The 18,275-nt window shown below is 43.8% G+C and overlaps 1 protein-coding gene across 2 annotated transcripts in view; it reads right to left on the reverse strand.

Moving 5' to 3' along the window:
• The window catches only part of LOC115267652 (headcase protein-like), a 90,440-nt gene that overhangs the window by 21,554 nt on the left and 50,611 nt on the right, over positions 1 to 18,275 (reverse strand). For both annotated transcript variants that reach the window (XR_009996387.1, XM_062846186.1), the window contains one exon: positions 1 to 11,535. This exon is cut by the window's left edge and continues 21,554 nt beyond it. Coding sequence is in view for 1 of the 2 variants with exons in the window: in XM_062846186.1 (XP_062702170.1) it covers positions 11,532 to 11,535 (4 nt within the window). In the remaining variant the exon portion in view is untranslated. The remainder of the gene's footprint in view (positions 11,536 to 18,275) is intronic.

Raw genomic sequence — 18,275 nt, forward strand, 5'->3', positions numbered from 1 at the left:
GGCATCTATTTTGATAACTATTATAGTTTTTGTTAAAATCAAGGAAATATCGCCAGACCCACAGAATACGCCTCCAAGTATGCAATTGGCCAGCATCCCCATATACACTAAATTCTGTTTTTACGCGATTATTTGTTCCGCGTAAAAAAAATCGTGTAAAAAAAGTTTTCAAAACTTTTTTTATCGGATCATCCTAAAATTTTGACAGGGTATCAAGGGTGATAAGAGAGATCTCTGGTAGAAATTTGAGCCCCATCGGAAGTAAATTGCGACCAGGAGAGAAGAATCTTTCCAAAAACACATCGCGTAATTTCGAGAAAATCGTGTAAAAAAAATCGTGTAAAATAAAACCGCGTAAAAAAAGATCGCGTAAAAAAAGAATTTAGTGTAGTTCGCCAGATGACCAAAATATATTTACAGCAGAAATCTTGCAATGTATTTTGGACACCACCTATTTTAGGCGTTCCAGATGAATGTTAAGAGATTTTCTGCCTAATGCTTCTTTATTGAACATTTTTCATTGCTATAAGGCTTTTAAAATTCTTACAATTAATAATTCAACGATTTTGAGGTGAATATTGTATGTGACTGTGAAGTGTATGTCGTCTTGCATACCTGTGCATTTGAGGGGTTTTAGTGAAACTATTTACATTTTCGATAATTTTGAAGTAAATTTGTAATGGTTAAGCGTATTTTCATCGGAATAGGGTTGTGTGATCCACTAAACGATATTGAGTAGTTTAAAGTATCTACTTTAATTAGCTCTCCGGAACAAGGCATACATTGCCGTGCATGTCCAAATTATATACATGTCCAAATTATATTTTTTACCCTATACTTTAAATTGAATTTGTTACACCGATGCAATGTTTGCTTTCTACAGGTCCTAAGAACACCTACCGTATATTAACGTAATGACCAATTTTGATACAAAATGCACTCCACCAATATTTATATGGATGCAAACTATCAAATTTCATTATTATTCATGATAATTGTTGTTACTGATGATTTTAATTCATGATTCTGTTATGAAATGTGGTGTTATTCTATAGAAAACTCGATTTTTTAGAGGTTAGGCCCTTTAAAAGGGCGTAACTCAAAAATTCGCCCAACGATGATTTTAAAAATTTGTCCAGAGGTGTAGGAAAGATAAATAAAGAGAATGGCGTTACAGGTTTTGATGGTATATTTTATTTTATAATAACGGTAAATGGAGCACCGTGTATATGTTTGTTTACAATCGCGTCGTTCCAGTTCCTAAACGATGGTACGTGTTTGGAAGACGGAAACGAGCCCCTCGTAAGCTTACACCACAAATCGATCACGCTGCTCTGCTAGTCATCAACCATTCCCATCCGCGTGTATAATTGTTGGCATTATTCAATTTCGAGTTCTTAGAAGGAAACGGCTCCGACTTGGACGACGCAATTAATTTGATAATTTATTGACCATTGAAAATCTCGAGTCCCCCCGAGGTGCTGGCGAGACGTCGAGCACTGTATTTGCCATGTTCTGGCGTTCCATCGACTGACGAGGGCTGGCTTGGCCGTTGGTTGTGCCGGAATAATTAGTTGATCAGCAAGAGTCAATTTTCGGTACGTGACAATGTCGTCTAGTCAGACATTTGCCGTTGCAGCAGCTCTCGGTTTGCCGAGGCGCTTTGTGGGTACAAAGTTGTATCGGATCACGAATTTGCTACGCTCGCGTAGCTCAGCTCGTCGCGTCGTGAGAAGACCCGTGAAACGGGCGCCATTCTCCATTTGTTTGCGGAAGTTCATCATCAGCCAGCAGCGGTGCGCTCTCTTTGACAGTTTTGTGCGGTTCGGTTGGTTGGCCGAGACAGCTTTAACGATCAGCAGCATGTGGCAGAATGCGATTTTTACGGTTCTGCCACGTGTGGAGCGGTAATTAAAATTTGTGTTAAATGGTTTTTAGTGAGCTGGATGGGAATTCAATTCGATCGAGTTTGACCGCTTCGGTGAGCCAACAACAACGGTTTTCATGACGGACGGATGGCCGTGACCTTGGAAACACGTTTCCTCGATCATCGCAACGGCGACTGTCCGTCCATTGCAGTGCGTCGTACTCGTAGGTGCTCTTTACGCTCATCGAATCAGCCTCCGCCAAATTAACCCCATTCGGAGATGTTAATCATTGAGCTATCATAAAAAAAGCTCCAACAACAGCAAAACCGAATAATCATTAAAATTTATTACTATCCGCATTAACTCCATTGTCAACTAGGTTGGATGCGGAGGACAACCGCACGACGTCTTTGACACCTTCTTCTGGGCCTTCCATAAACCCACATTCCGGCGGCATTCATAATTGTTCCCGCCCGCCGACGACAGCGGATTTTTGCGACTCAGCGAATGACTCAATCTGCATCGAAACTGGTTGGTCGGTAGACGATTGTCGACTTTGACGGCACCGGGTAACTAATTGTTTCGTTTGTAACTGCTGCTAAACCGTCGCGCGCCGGGGACAGATCGATAGGCAGGCAACATTGTTTCATGACACTGGCTGCTGCCACTGAGTCAAGTTAGCATGACACGGTGTGTCTGGTGGAGAACATTAATTTAAAAAAATCGGTATCGCTAAGACACCCACCAAGCGAAAGCTAAGGGTCCCCCCTTTCATTTGAGACTTAAAGGAGAAAGTTCTATCGGCGGGTCTAGAACATTTTTTCTTTTTTGAAAAAATATGATATTTTTTCATTTTTTTCGAAGAACACATTTATGGCAAAACACTGTTTTTCCATTGCAAGCATGATTTTCCGACCATATATTTTGTATATTATGTTTATTATTCTTCACATAAAAGCACAATAGTCCCATGTGAATGGGAAATCCAGCAGATGACAGTTTTGTGTTTATAGACAGTGTGGTGAAAGTACTAGAACAGTGAGTATAAAATCGAGTTATATGCTGTTCCTTTGAATTCTAATCTAGATTCCAATAATGTGTTTGCATCCTATGACAGATGCGTATACGTCTTTAGGGTCTCGTTTTTGACTGGCACCAGCAGGTCACCAATCGACCACCTTTACAGCATATACCGTCATTTGGTTCTTCAGATTTGTGCTCTTAAAATTTCGGGGAGTGACTTCGTCATATATTCTTCTCAAACAGCTTCTCAACTTCAATGCGCGTCTGGTACTCAAGACACATGTTTTCTTCCGTCTTCTTCTTTTTCTTCTTCTTGGCGAAACGTCCCTACAGGGACAAAGCATGCTTCTTAGCTTGTTCTATGAGCACTGTAGGAGATGTTATAAAAATAAATGAAATAGTTTGATTTGTTTGAAATTTTCTTATTTTATCTCCTACAAGCACTTTCACAGTTTTTAACTAAAAACTTCTTTTGCCAATTACTATTTTGCATGTGTATAGCGTGTGACTTGCACGAAAATACTGCATGCTCATTTAAGTCGAGGAAATTTCGTTCACGAAAAGGTCCTGGACTGACCGGGAATCGAACCCGTCATCCTCAGCATGGTTGTGCTGGGTACTCACGCCTTTGCAGCTGTGGCTTTATGGGCACTTTTCGTTATCAAAAACAAATCATTGGTGAACAAAATCGGTCACTCGTTGACGCCGGTTTCCATCTGGATGGTAGTTCATGAATATTTGAGAGCTTCATCTGATCAGCCTAATCTCTGGGTTTTGCCCGCAAATATTCGGCAACCTCAGCAACTTTATGAGAAGTCTGAATGATGTTCAACAAGTTTCAATGTACTTCAGCTTTAGTGCAAACATGCTGCTTGCCTTTGATCATCTTCCTGTAGCATCTAGAACACAACTGCAACGAGCAATTTCTTTCTGGGTAGCGCTTCTACCCTAGATCTGTCACGTATGCCCTTTATGAGAAGTTGTAGTTCTTGCAGAACTACATATTTCACAAACAAGGGCCGCAACTCCATGTAGAAGGTTTCAAATAATATGTAAGCTCATAGAGAGTAAATCTAATGGGTATATTCGCCACCATTGAATGAGATAAATTTAAATGAGCAAGTCCGAACTTTTTTGTGAGATAGTACTAACTGCTATCTCTGATATCTTTCAGAAAAAAAGTTTGCATAATATCAACAATCTGCAAGTAGAAACAAGAACAAGTTAAGACATTTTCAATCCGTTCTGATTAATATGTATGTGCTCAGACTTATGTACTTTGATGTAAAACATGTGTATATGTCAATAAAGCTGTAGAATTGAATGAAAAGTTGCTAACTCGTCTATAATGCCATGATGCAAGCAGAAGATGTGGAGCGGACCTGGTGTGATGGTTAGAACACTTGACTATCACGCCGAGGACCTGGGATCGAGTCCCATTCCCGACAAACTCGCAAAATGTGAGTTCTTCCTTCGGTAGGGAAGTGAAGTGTGGGTCCCGAGATGAACTAGCCAAGGGCTAAACATCTCGTTAATACAGATTAAAAAAAAATAGCAAAAGATCAAACTATTGATAACCGACAGATTAGCACATTGTTCTTACTACATATACCGTTAGACATATAGCATTCATTATTCTGATTTGTCAGTTGAGTAAGGCTACCTGTTCACAAAGATATACTGTTACTAATATTTTTTATGTCTAATTATCCGTTATTAGACAATTTTACTAAACAAATCTAAAACAGTGAATATTAACTGCTTTCGATGATAATTGTGGCGGAAAAACACTTCTTCAAACACAAAACGTACTCTTTGGTTTGGTTTTCCTCGTCACTTAGGGGGTTCTTGTCGTAGTTGTTTCTTTAAAAGTAAGGAGCTATACCTAACTGCAATAGTCTAAATTAACTAAAAATGTTTAAGTCTTAGGTACCATAAAGGTGCACAAATTGAACAAATACTGGCATGTGATAATTGTATCCGAGCCACGGCATACAAGGATATAAGACAGACCATCACATTGATAAAATTGGTGAGGAGTTCTAGATCGTTTTATTCATTTGAACGATTTAAATTGCATCATCAAAAAACTTTCAGTTTTCTGAAATGAATTACCTTCCAAATGTTGTGCCCCGTTATCCGAGCTACTTTGATGTATGTTCTATTTTTGTTGGCATTACTCGGCCTACTTTGATCGTAAAACTGTTAAATCATAAGACACTGTCAATAAAAAATAAGAAAATTGCAGCCGCACATAAAAGGCGAAGTTTATTTGTATATATGCCCAGATACTGCTGAAATTCTATTCAACTGCCTTAAATATTTTTTTGCACTTTATGTCTAAGCAATATTTTGTAAGGAAAATGTTTGATTTTTGATTTGACCCGTTTACTCTTTTAAAAGGACACGTTACTAATGGGCGACCTCCTACAAGCCCATTTGGCTACAATCAAGGTTGAGAAAAAAAAACACAAGCCTCAAAGATAGAAATATTTGAAAAAAAAAAATTGTTCTACCCGAGCAGAGGAAAATATCAAAATAATAACAACGGAATCACAAAACCTGTTTTTATATCTCGGTTTGTTATTATTAACTTATTAAGTCATCACCGTTCCATAACATGTTCTGTTGGGCAATCTTATTTTGTTATGATCGTGCTCTTGGTATATTTTCTTTAAACTACATTTCAATAACATGTTTTGTTGTAGCACAAGTTCAGTTATTATTGTGTCATTGAGACTTATAAATATTTGATCATTAATATTACAACATAACTAGCTTTGCAATCAAAACTACACAATTCGAGATTTTCGTTGTTCACATCATTCCGTGAGGAACTGTAAGAGAAAATATTATTTTGTCATCAGTTCATCTTCTTACTGACATTACGTTTTAACTGTGACAGAGCCAATTTATCAGCCTTTTGTTTTATAAGCACTTTGAAAAGTATACCTGTTTTTTTGTCCCAGTTTCAGTTAGGTATATATAGAAAGTGTAATAGAGTGTTAGCCATTTTATGAAACATTTTGGATCAACTGGTGGAATTCAAGGACGAACAACACATTTTCGACAAAAATGTAAACAAATAAGTCATCAAGAAGAAGAACTCTATTGATTATTTTTGACACATTTTATTGTTATTGATTTCACTGCATCGACCCCAGAGATTCACTTGGATAAATGTGTCAATCAATGAGGTAATAATGTAAATTAATCTTATAAACGATGAACCACCTAATAAAGGGCTCCAAAACGTCGGTAGTTTTTCACCTTAAGTTGTTTGGAAAATAAACGAAAACTATTGTTGTCTCTGTTTTCGATAATAAATCACTTGCGACAACAATAGCGTCCCAATTATGAATGAAACATTTAACAATAGATCCTATTATTGCGTATCCCATTGAATTCATATAGGACTTTGGAGGAGTTCCTATCCGCAACAGAAAAAAGCAAATTTTGTTTTCAGATTGTTATCAATAACTTATTCATATCAAAATATGTTATTGAAATATTTTAAAAATTCGCTGTTAAGTTGTTATTGAAACTAACAAAACATGTTATTAAACAGGTCTTCCACGAACATTTTTTTGTTATAATTTTTGTTATTTTGCCGCTTATGACAGACAAGTTTATAACAGGATATGTTATGTAAATAACATGGAAATAACTCTTTCCGTTACTCAGTTATTTTTCCAGAATAACACATTCTATTATGCTGTTGCTATTCCCTTCTGCTCGGGTAGACCCGCCGATAGAACTTTCTCCTTTTAGTCTCAAATGAAAGAGAGGACCTTCAGCTTTCGTTTGGTGGGTGTTTTAGCGATACCGATTTTTTTAAATTAATTTTGTTCTACCAGACACACCGTGATGAAGGGATCACCGCGTGCAAATTAGACAGACTCCCCACATGCTCGATCTGTGCCACTCACTACCATTGCAAACAGCAGTAGTCAGTAGCGGTGCGGTGGTGTGACGATGATCGATTGTAGTCTTGATGGTTGCGGTTGTTAGCCGCGTACCTCTGTCTACATACTGCAACCGGTGGTGACCGTGATGACGGCTACAAATGCCCCGGACTGGTTTCAGAATAAGGAAGGACTAGGTGGATTTAGCTCGAAGGAAGCCTTGAAGGGAATCGGCTTGAACTAGTTTTGAGTGGGTTCAAGAGCGAAACGTTAGGCGAAGCGGAGATCGATTCTATCTATGTTAGATCGAAAATATGCATATGATCACCTAGCGACAATAACGTGTATTTCTTATTTCTCCAAATTTAGTTCTCGAAGATGCGCAGGTCTGGCGAGAAATTTTCATTCAACGATTCGGAAAACTTCATTTCGTTACTAACGGTAATGGCCAGAGAAGATGATGGAAGAATTGTACTATGTATTACACACGTAAGAATATCCTAATCCCAAACCTGTAACACTCAAGTGGTGACATTTGCTCCTAGATAGACCACGTTCTGGTCGATAGTTGATCGAAATGATATGCGAAGGTTTTATGCAACGGTCAGTAACTCGCGGTGCAAGCCTGCACTAGTGCAGGCAAAACAGTGGAAACAGACAGATGGAAGAAGCATGGAAACAAGCAAGTGCAGGCAGCAAATGCTCATTCTACGGAACATCCTAGACACATTTTGGGAGTACAACTTGCAGAGGCAGAGGCAGAGGCTCCCAGGCTTTGCATGCAGGAGCAGACTGTGTTAATGCCCTACCCCTGGTGCCCTTGAGTGGGTACACCAATGACAGGAAAGGTACAGGACTTCGCTAGAGAGGCATTTCAGCTTGCAGTTGGGCTACTTAGGAGTCGGTATCGTATGATGCTTTTGCGACCTGAATATGGTGATCGTCCAAGAGACGAGCTTTGCTGTCAGTAGCATGCCACAGGACGGAACTGCCATTCTCTGCTCACAGGACTGGAGGGTAAGTAGCGGAAGTCCAGGAAAGTAACTTGTACAAGATTCTTGGAAGTTACTAACAGAATCAAGTACTAGTGGCTGGAGGTTTGGAAGTTATTACACATAACCGCTGGAGTTTCACAAGTTACTAGTTTGTTGGTGGAGTGGGTAACTGGCAGCCCCGGCCTGTGCTTTAGCGCTCCAGGATTTGTTGCACAACGTTTCTTTAAAAGACACGGTCACCCCCACCAACACTACGCTAATGCTGAGTACAAAAAGCGAGATTTTTGCAACGTGTTGTACAAAATACAACAGCGCGATCGCTCGAGGGTTAACCAAAGGCAGTATATACTGGCTTGAGACTTAACACTAGACAACATACACGACACATATTACGAGCACAAATTAATACGAAAAGTTTCATCACTTGGAGCGGGAATCAAACCCTCACCCCTTGGCATGGTGCCGCTTGGTGACGCTATTCGCACGGCCACGAGGCTCCTCCTTTCTACTAGAAGGCGCAGAACTAGGACTTACAGCCCGGGTTTCCGAGACGACACGCAGAAAGTACCTGGAGAGCCAGCGGTGGTGTACGTTATCGGAAGAACATCGTAGAGGAAGAGTTGGGACTTACAGCTCGAGTTGAGGAACCCTGGAGGCCCAGGCACCTCGCAGAGTGTCAATGCGTTTCGAAACAGCTTGGTGCTTTGGCTGTTTAGCCGAACTACCATTCCTGGTCCATGTACTACACGGTCAACTCTCTGGTTGAGGATAGAATCGTCAATGTGATGGGATTCATGGTTGGATTATCGGATGCTGATTAGTTTTATAACGGCAGATCTAAGCGCAACTGAGATGTCGCTATTACGTGAGCGTCGGAGTACTGGCGCTGAAAACCGTGCGCAAGATTCGGTCCGCCTTGAAAGCCGCGCCTTTGCATTAACTTTAGACGGAAGGGTAGCGTTTCTAGCTCGGCACATGTAGAATCGGCTGGTGTGGATGGAAGTAGTCCGGGAACCCTTCGGAAGTAATTGATGTACCTTTGCACGAGCGTGACTCCTGACAGAACTCAGGAAATGCTCGTGGTTTCAAGTCTGTAGAAGAACCGGTTGTTCACTGTGGCTCTAACGACATGTACCTAGTCAAAAATGTCGGTTGTTTGACCGGGGCGTTTTGGAGATGGTCTTGATCAAATATAAGCGGGTTTTACAGTTGCCTTGACGCTATTGAAGGTCTCCCGGAATTTCGAGGATCTTCACAGCTTTTCGGCTCGAAATTCTTTGCCCGTAGATGGTGACGGTCGGGCTGCCAAGCTGGTGTTTGTACCTGCAGGCGTGTCCCCTGATACTCTTTGTAGCCGATAGAGTGAAATCCATCGATTCGGCCCACTTCGTGACTGCGTTGTCCGGAGCTTGGGCCTAGAAACAGGCTCGTTACCAGAACCATCCGCGTATATGAAAACGTAGACATTCAGTAGTAGGAGGGCAAAAAGGCCGCCCATTGAGATTGGGAAAAGCATGGCTGCCAGCTTTGAGCCCTTCGGAGAACTCCATTGAGGCCGTGTTGCCCTAACAATCGCGAAAGGCCGAAATGTTCGTCAATCCATGACCAAAGTTATCAAACCATACCACACTCCCACGAAGATTAACTACTGAAAAAAATAATTTCAAGTTGACACCTGAACGACAAGCTTAATGACCTTGACGGAAATTACTCGCAAATAGTTTAAAATCACTCCCACTACATCCATCACACTCGCTAAAAGCATTTGTTTAGCTGTGAATTTCTCACTTCCCCGTCGCTTGCAGTCCGGATCTATCAGTTAATAGATCTCGCACCTTCCCACCGCAACCTGAGTTGCGATCACCCGGGGAAGCAGCAGCTCGATCATTAGCACCACCAATAACTCCTAATTACAACACATTCACGTCGAACTAACAAGCTCAGACCAATCCTGCACCACGCCAACTTCAGAGACAATCGATTGTTTGTCATCCGAACACAATCGCACCGTTGCACCTTAATTTGTTTTCAAACAGCGTCGTCGTTTGTCAGTGTCGACTCGAGTCGATCCTTCCCTGGACCCGAAGTCACGTGCTCATTATTGAACATTAATTTTCGAAAATTCGGTGCGACATGGCCGCGCTGTTGTCTCGTCCCTCGCTCCGTCCGACCACACGTTAAACAATAGATTCGCGATCCACCCCTCGGGCAGTGGATGATCTTGCGATACCGTCGCCGCCGTCACATGCGGCGATTGTGGATCAGACTCTGAAGTTCAGAGTGTTCAGTAGTGGGGTACAGTAGACGTTCGATAAGTGCAACAAACTTGTCATCATCGCATCGGGATGTACCAAAAACTTAATGTCAACTGAGTTGCGATGCACTTCAGCTGCTTTGTGACGCATTTTGACGTCTGTCAACTGAAACGCAAACAAGTTGCACCCATCGAATGTCAACTGTAGATAAGGTTGCCCCTCAACGACTGCAGCATGTAGTAGTAATCGGACCAGTGCGCGGCGTTTTGCATAATAATTCAATTATAGGAGTTGCTGCCTGCCAAATAAATACACAAATGACAAAAGAACGCTGCCGAAAAAAGAAGAATCGGCAAACAATTGAAATAGGTTAGGTGGCGGAGTGCGGTGCGGGACGATCATTTGAAGCATGCGCTGCGCTTATACGTATGATGCAAGAGAATTGTGTCGCCGGGTCGAACGTGCATCGAAACGGGTTGTGCAAGCGGGGAAACGAACGGTTGGAAACGAAGATTACGCGACGCGGGGATTCTCCGAAAAAAATAGAACAGAATAAGATCAGGCGTGCTTTTTTTCGTCTAGCAGCAGCGAAACAAGATCAAACACGATTATTTATTGAGGCGACCTTTTTGTCTCCATTTGGATGAAATTCTTCGGACCGGCAGCGGCGGCGTTTAACACACAGTCAGTGTCGCCATAATTACCAACGAATGCCTGTGCGGCCGGCTTAACGCGAATGCTTAGGTTGTCAAGGCGAATCGAAAGCCATCAGGCTTGCCATATGTGGCGCTACTGCTCGAACCTCGAACTAGATTCGGCAGATGATCTGTCGGACTGCTCTAGATGCAAGATGTTTGATCGAGTCAACTGCGGCAAAGCCGTTTTCCCATACTCAAACCTTTATCAAAAAAGGGGTCCCCATCGGAATTCTCACCCTCCAATTAGTATCTCCCCGCATCGAGCAACAAAACCCTCCAATTATAATTCATTTCCGAGGCCCCACACATCAGCGCATAAGTTACATCTTGAGGCCCACGGTCACCGGGCGGGCGAAGATCATATTTCAAAGAGCCGCCGCGACTGACAGACGAACGGAGCCTAGGATTACCACCGCGAGAAACGACAACCCCTCGTTAATAGGCCCGGCAAAAAGGGTTTACTCGGGCCAAGGCCGGCCGGGCACTTCGGCCCGCAACCAACAGCTGCTCGCTCGCACCCGTCCGTCAATCGGCTATTCCTTCCCAGAAGTGTTTCTCATGAATGATCCGCATTGTGGCGCGCGGGTCCTATCTGTCGGAATCGCTCCAGCACGTGCTTTTTATGACGTTCAACAACAAGCAAAAACCGGAGGCCCCTTCCGAAGCAGCCGGGCGACTACGCCGAATGGCTGCTTATTCTGTTCTACTACTCACTCACTCACTCATTCGTCGCTCTTCGCGTTGTTGAACGCACACCACCGGTATGGTCCGATTGAACCTTGGATTCTTACCTGCGAACGGAAAAGAAAACGAAAAAGAAAAACATTAATCAATGTGATTTGGGGATGCGCGGCTACGACGACTGTGAGAACTCCGCGAAGACGCGCACAATCTATCGAGAAGGAGGCGCGAGTATCAGCGTTTCAGAAGACTGTCAATAGACGGTTTGCAACAAGTTCCGAGGTTACGGTCCAAGTAATTGACCAACTTCCCGTCATCCGGACATGCTGCTGGTCACGCAGCTCGATCTTTATCGAACAACGATCTCCAATTAGCTCGCGGAGCTTCCACCAGCTCACCTGATCCCGCATCTTTGCCGCCAAAAAACAGAAACACAGGAAACCCCCTAAATTAGTAACGAACGACACTTCGCCTTGTTTGCCGTATGCATACTGGTTGAACTAGTTGTGCAGTCATGCGCGCATTGCTGCTTGCTGCACCCATTATTTTGGTAACCCCTAAAAGGTAAGTAGTTTGCCGGCACCTGCAGCAAGGTGCCTGCCCGGCACTTCATTGCGATAAATTGAGCTGTCACTATGTCGCCTTCGATCTAACTTCCATGTGTTCCATTATGTTTAAGAACGACAAGAACTTACCAAGACAACATCAACTGTGCAGATCAGTTCTAAGTAGAAGCCGAAGCCGTGTATGCATTCATTTACAACTGTTAAGTGACCGTCATTTCGAACCACCGGGACGTTTCACACGGAGGCTTATCGTTGAGGACAAACAAACGAAGCATCAGACTTTGTTGATAAACATACAGCAATATAACCGAAAAAGTGTCAGAAACGAGAAGTTGAAAAAGAGCAACTACGCCAATTAGCGGGAACGATTGCGTAATCGTTTTTATCGCCATCGCAGTGAGTCAGTTGTTGTGTTGTTTTTTTTTTCATTGTTTAGCTCGTTCAGCCAAAACCGAATTGGAATTCTTATAGGAATTATAATTATTGTTGTTCCCGCGGGTGGTTCTGTCAAATTCATCGACAAAAAAATCCAATAAATATGCAAATTAGTTAATCCGCTTCCACTGACTGCTGCCTGCCTGCCAACCAGCCACTATCGTTTTTCCGTTCGTTCTGTGGCGACCCGTTTCGAACTCAATTTCCTTCTGCACACAACAGTAATCACACTTGATTGGAAACAAAGTAGGCGCAGAAAAAACAAGTGTTTCGCCGTTCTGTCTGTCAACCCAGCGATAATAACCACCAACCAGCAATACAAAGCAAATGATTGCATGCTGCTGAAAACAAATTGAATTTCGGGAATCGGGAGCGGGAGGCAACGATGAAAAAAGTAGGCGTTGATGGACTCCCTGCCATCCGTTCTGGATTTATTAGAAAGCGATTAGTGAAATTCGAACCTCCTCTCATCTCGTTCCCGGTTCGGCTTTGTCTGCAATTTGTTTTGGGAACCATCGCAGCGGATAAAGGGAAATTGGCTGCGTACCAAACTAACAAACAATACCGGGCTGCTGATCCTTTTGCGATAAATAATAATAAACGAAATAAATTAGAGGCTAGGGTTTGGGAGGGAAAGTAATGAATTGAGGCGAAACAATGCAAAACCGACGAGAGGCATTGTTGATATTGCGTGTGTTCAGGATAATTGATTCCGTTTTTCGTTGTAAATTGTAGTCATCAACTAGAGGGCACTTCGATGTATGTAATCAAGGTATTTAATCAGAATATTCACGAAACTATTCCGATATTTCCATCGACCTTTTATTCATATCACCTAATGACAATTTGACCTCTTGTTGATTCGACCTTTCAACCTATTGTTTATCAAAAGTTTTCCACTCCACGACGACGACAGCACACCTTCCTTTCTGATCCAAATTTGCAGGAATATTTTCTGGATATTGTGGGATGTGAACAAAGATTAGTGACATGCCCCTTGGGTGTCCTTCCCCTAGTAAGCGCTGATGACAGCAAGCATCATGACGAGATGGGCAGTGTGATGCTACCTCGTAGAGGAGTGGAGCTTTGGCGGAGCCTGCATCGCGAGATCCCGTATCATGTCAAGTGATTCTACTGTAGTTTGCTAAGATGGCTGGGAACGGATTGTTTCGGTGAGTTAGGCAATATTCACAAATTCCTCCGGAGAACTCCACTTCGCTTTAACGAAATGTGAAGATCACGTACCTACAGCAACGCAGTTGGCGGATCACGACCTTTGAGAAACATCGAGTTCAACGATACTCCTTTCACTTTCGTAGTCGCATTCCAAATGACACACACTTTAGGGGCTGTCCATTTATTACGTAAGGCAATTTTTACGATTTTTCGACACCCCCACCCCCCCTTGTAAGATTTTTTGTATGAAAGTCCAAATATTTTTGTATGGCGCGTAAGATTTCTCAAACCTCCCCCCTCCCTCCATAAACCCTTACGTAATTAATGGACCGCCCCTTACCTGATTTGAACTCAAGCACGACTCCTAGAGGGAGATACCAGATACGCCGTTGGTCTAACTCAGCCCCTTCTTCCTTTATTTCTACGTAGACGTAACAGTTCAGTTCTTAGTCTGCTATCTGTTGCCGTATGTTGTCATACAACCTCGGGTCCTTCTGCAAACGCTTCTCAAGTCATCACAATCGACGATCTGACTTTAATCGGCAGTCCAGTCTACTCTCGAGCCACTCATTTGCTGTTCGAACAGTGGTTTTCTCCAGATTTCCGTGCGCTGGTTGGTCTTTTCTTCCCGCCAACTATGAAGTCGAGGCGAATCCAAGGCTCTCCAATGTAATAAATTTATCTACGTGTTCTTGAAGGCCATGGTCTGATGTCAACAGGTACAAGTTACTCAATGCAAACAACAGCCCAGGAACGGTCCCTTGAGAACTTCTGACTGCTAGACGACGCAGATGCTGGAACTCTTTCGACAGTTGAACAACATCCAAAGATTCTCAACGATTCGAATAGGTTGAAACGCGTGTCACTCCTAAGTTCCGAAACGCTCAGCATTTTCAACTCCTTAGTCGTAATTCGAAGTCTGCAATAGCGTGTTCAACGATAACGAAGCGTATTCACCGAACCATTCTTCCCATACAATGCCATCGGCAAGATTTTGAACATAGTCGAAGAAACGGCCTGACGGCCGATGGTATAGTAGTAGTGGCATCGTTAACTGGTTGTTCTTGGAAGGCTCAGAGCGTATTTGACAATGATTTCGCTTCTCACAGTTGTTTACCACAAATCTCTCGCCTTCGCATGGCCAGCGTATGTGACAACCTAGACTTCGGCGGCACAGTTAGTTCTCCTTGGCGAAATTCTACCGTGCATGAACCGACTACTTCTTGAAAGTGGTTGTGAGCACCGAACGCAGGACAGCGTCCGTTTGCTTCATCGGCCTTGCCTTTTCCGCTTTTAGTCCGCCCTGGTCGGCCCCTAGACAAGTTGACAACTGGGCCACGATTCTTCTGTTCATGGGCCGCGTGAATGTTTACGAACGCCTTTTCTATGGGCCGTTATTTTTATACCCTGTTCGTCACTCCACTAGTAGCAGTTATCAGCTTCTTCACGTAATCGCTGAACGTTTCTGGCCTAGAGATCATCCATGACAGTAGATTCTCTAGATGCACTGCCTAGTTGAACTTTCTGTTGGCCGGCAAATCATCCACAAGTTCTTGTAGAACAAGCAGAAAGATTAGCGCAACGGGATCATCCGGTCTCGCTCTCCAATCAGGGCTACGGAATCATCTGTACTTGCTCTTCATCCAGCGCTACGGCATCATCCGGACTTGCTCATTGTTCAGCGCTACGGAATCATCCGGACTCGCTCCCCAGTTAGGACTACAGAATCATCCGGACTCCAATCAGGGCTACGGAATGATCCTGGACTTGCTCTTCATCTAGCGCTACGGAATTATTCGGCCTCGCTCTTCAACTAGCGCTACGGAATCAATCTTCAATCAGTGCAACAGAATCATCCGGTCTCGCTCTTTATCTAGTGCTACGGAATCATCCGGCTTCGCTCGTTACCAGCGCTACGGAATCATACGGACTTGCTCTTTGTCTAGCGCTACGGAATCATCCGGACTCGCTCCTCAATTAGGACTACCGAACCATCCGGACTCGCTCTCCAATTAAGGCTACGGAATCATCTGGACTTGCTCTTCAATTAGTGCTACGGAATCATCCGGACTCACTCTTCAATCAGGGCTACGGAATCATTTGGACTTGCTGTTCAATCAGTGCTACGGAATCATCCGGCCTTGCTCCCCAATTAGGACCACGGAATCATCCGGACTCACTTTCCAATCAGGGCTACGGAATCATCCGGACTCACTCTTCATCTAGCGCTACGGAATCATCCAGACTTGCTCTCCAATCAGGGCTACGGAATCATCTGGACTTGCTGTTCAATCAGTGCTACGGAATCATCCGGACTTGCACCCCAATTAGGACTACGGAATCATCTGGACTCGCTCTTCAATCAGTGCTACGGAATCATCCGGACTCACTCTTCATCTAGCGCTACGGAATCATCCGGACTCGCTCTCCAATCAGAACTACGGAATCATCTGGACTCGCTCTTCAATCAGTGCTACGGAATCATCCGGACTCACTCTTCATCTAGCGCTACGGAATCATCCGGACTTGCTCTCCAATCAGGGCTACGAAATCATCTGGACTTGCTGATCAATCAGTGCTACGTAATCATCCGGACTTGCTCCCCAATTAGGACTACGGAATCATCTGGGCTCGCTCTCCAGTCAGGACTACGGAATCATTCGGACTCGCTACGCATCTAGAGCAACGGGATCATCCGGCCTCGCTTTCCATCTAGCACTAGGGAATCATCCGCACTCGCTCTTCAATTAGCGCTACGAAATAATTCGGTCTCGTTCTTTTTCTAGCGCTATGGAACCATCCGGACTCGTTCTCCAATCAGGGTTACGGAATCATCTGGACATTTCCGGATTCGCTTATAGTCATTCGACATACTTCCAGACTCACTTTCAGAGTGTATTTCGGGGTTTTTTTTTGCAGACTTCAGACGTACGTTAGGCAAAGTGCGCTGGATAGGGGGCCAGATCCGCTGTCCAGCGAACTACGACCGTCAGGTTACATTCCCTGAAAGAGATGCTGTCTCTGAGGTTTGAGAGACTAATTCCGTTATTTCAAGTTGGACCCACTGATGATCGCGAACGGAGAGTTCGTTCGCTGAGTTGCAGAGATGTTCTGGTGGAATCTTAAAATAAAAGAAAGTTAATCAATTACCCTTAATATGGGAGCTCCATTTAATCGAATAGAGCGCTGTAGATCAATTATATACTGCTCCAAAAGCTCATAAATCGTTCAAGAATACATTTCAAAGACTGCCACTAACTATTTCTCTTTAATTAAAGTTTCGCCAACCATGGTCAATCAAGGCATTAGTGTCTTGCACGCCCTTGACAATTCACAAATGCATCTTTCTAAGCTACTAAATCTCAACCCCCAAATTACAACTCCGTTCGACTAGACAAGTGCTACCTCTAGCTACTTAGCAAATCTGTCTCACTTCGTTGCACCCGCGCGCGCGTGCAACACCTCTTTGCTTCACTCCCACACGCAATGTATTTAGCAGCAGCAGCTTCAATCGCTCCACTGACTGACTGCCAGTTGAGTGTTGACTCATCGAGCAACATCGAGCCATCATCGCCGCCGCCGCCGTCACCGTGCGTTAATTTGCGTCGTTTTTCACCTTCCACCGGGGTTTTCATCGGATTCTCTTTTCTTTTGGCAAGCGAGGAAAAAAAACGTCAACAACAAAACTTCAAGGTTATCACGCGTTTCACGGATCGTTTGTCTGCAATTAGAGTAGACGGAGCTACCTACCTCCGCTAGTAGACGAATGGGTGACCGCGTGCGAGTAGAGCAGATCACCCCTCCACTTCCCTCGTGAACGTCGCGACGCGACGTAGTCTTCGTGTGAAATGCGCGTCTGACGCGCGTGCGAACTACCTACGCCGGCTCACACGCGGCTCACGGTTTACGTTGTCACGCAAACCAGCTCTGCAGCAGCGTCGTTTTTGTTTTCCAATTTAAAATGTTTCAGTGGCTGATACCCACTGCTGCTTGCTACTACTGCTAGCAGACGTTCAATTAAATTGCAAATTCGGACGAACAAAAGGCTCGAATAAAACAATCATGGATGGACTACCGGCCGGCCGCCTTACCCGCAGCTGCAGCTGACTTTGTTAGGTGTTCCTATTGCATAATTCACACTGACTTCACCACCGGGGTCCGATGATGTTTGTCGTTTGCTCCGTAGTCTGCAGGGTGTCTGTTGGAAGTGTAATTTTCCATTCTTGTTCGATTGAGAGTTTGAATGGCTGTGTATTCATTAAACGTAAAGTTGTTGGATAATTGGGTTATGTAGCCCCTTCTTAAAAGTGCATATCATCGAAAACTTCACCCGGAATACAATTTAACTCGGTATCTAAAGGCTCTCAACGCTGGAGAACTACTTTGGGCAAGACATGTTGGGAGTGTGCCGGTGTGCGTAGCGCGTCGGCGTTGCGGGGTTGCAACGATTCGTCAACTCTCGACGACCGTTTGTTTTGGTTGTGTTCTCTCGCCTTCGCTCTCCCTCACACCAAACGAATACCGTCTCTTACAAATAAAAAGAGAAGAGATGAGAACAAAACATCTCTCTTCGTCCATTCCGCTCTGATGGAGAGATTTTACAGCAAACAGTGCTTGCAGAACAGTCGCAGATCACAGAAACTGCCACTGGGTAAGCTGTCGCAGAACGAGAG

This window comes from Aedes albopictus, chromosome 1, assembly GCF_035046485.1.
Source record: "Aedes albopictus strain Foshan chromosome 1, AalbF5, whole genome shotgun sequence".
Lineage (NCBI taxonomy): Eukaryota > Metazoa > Arthropoda > Insecta > Diptera > Culicidae > Aedes > Aedes albopictus.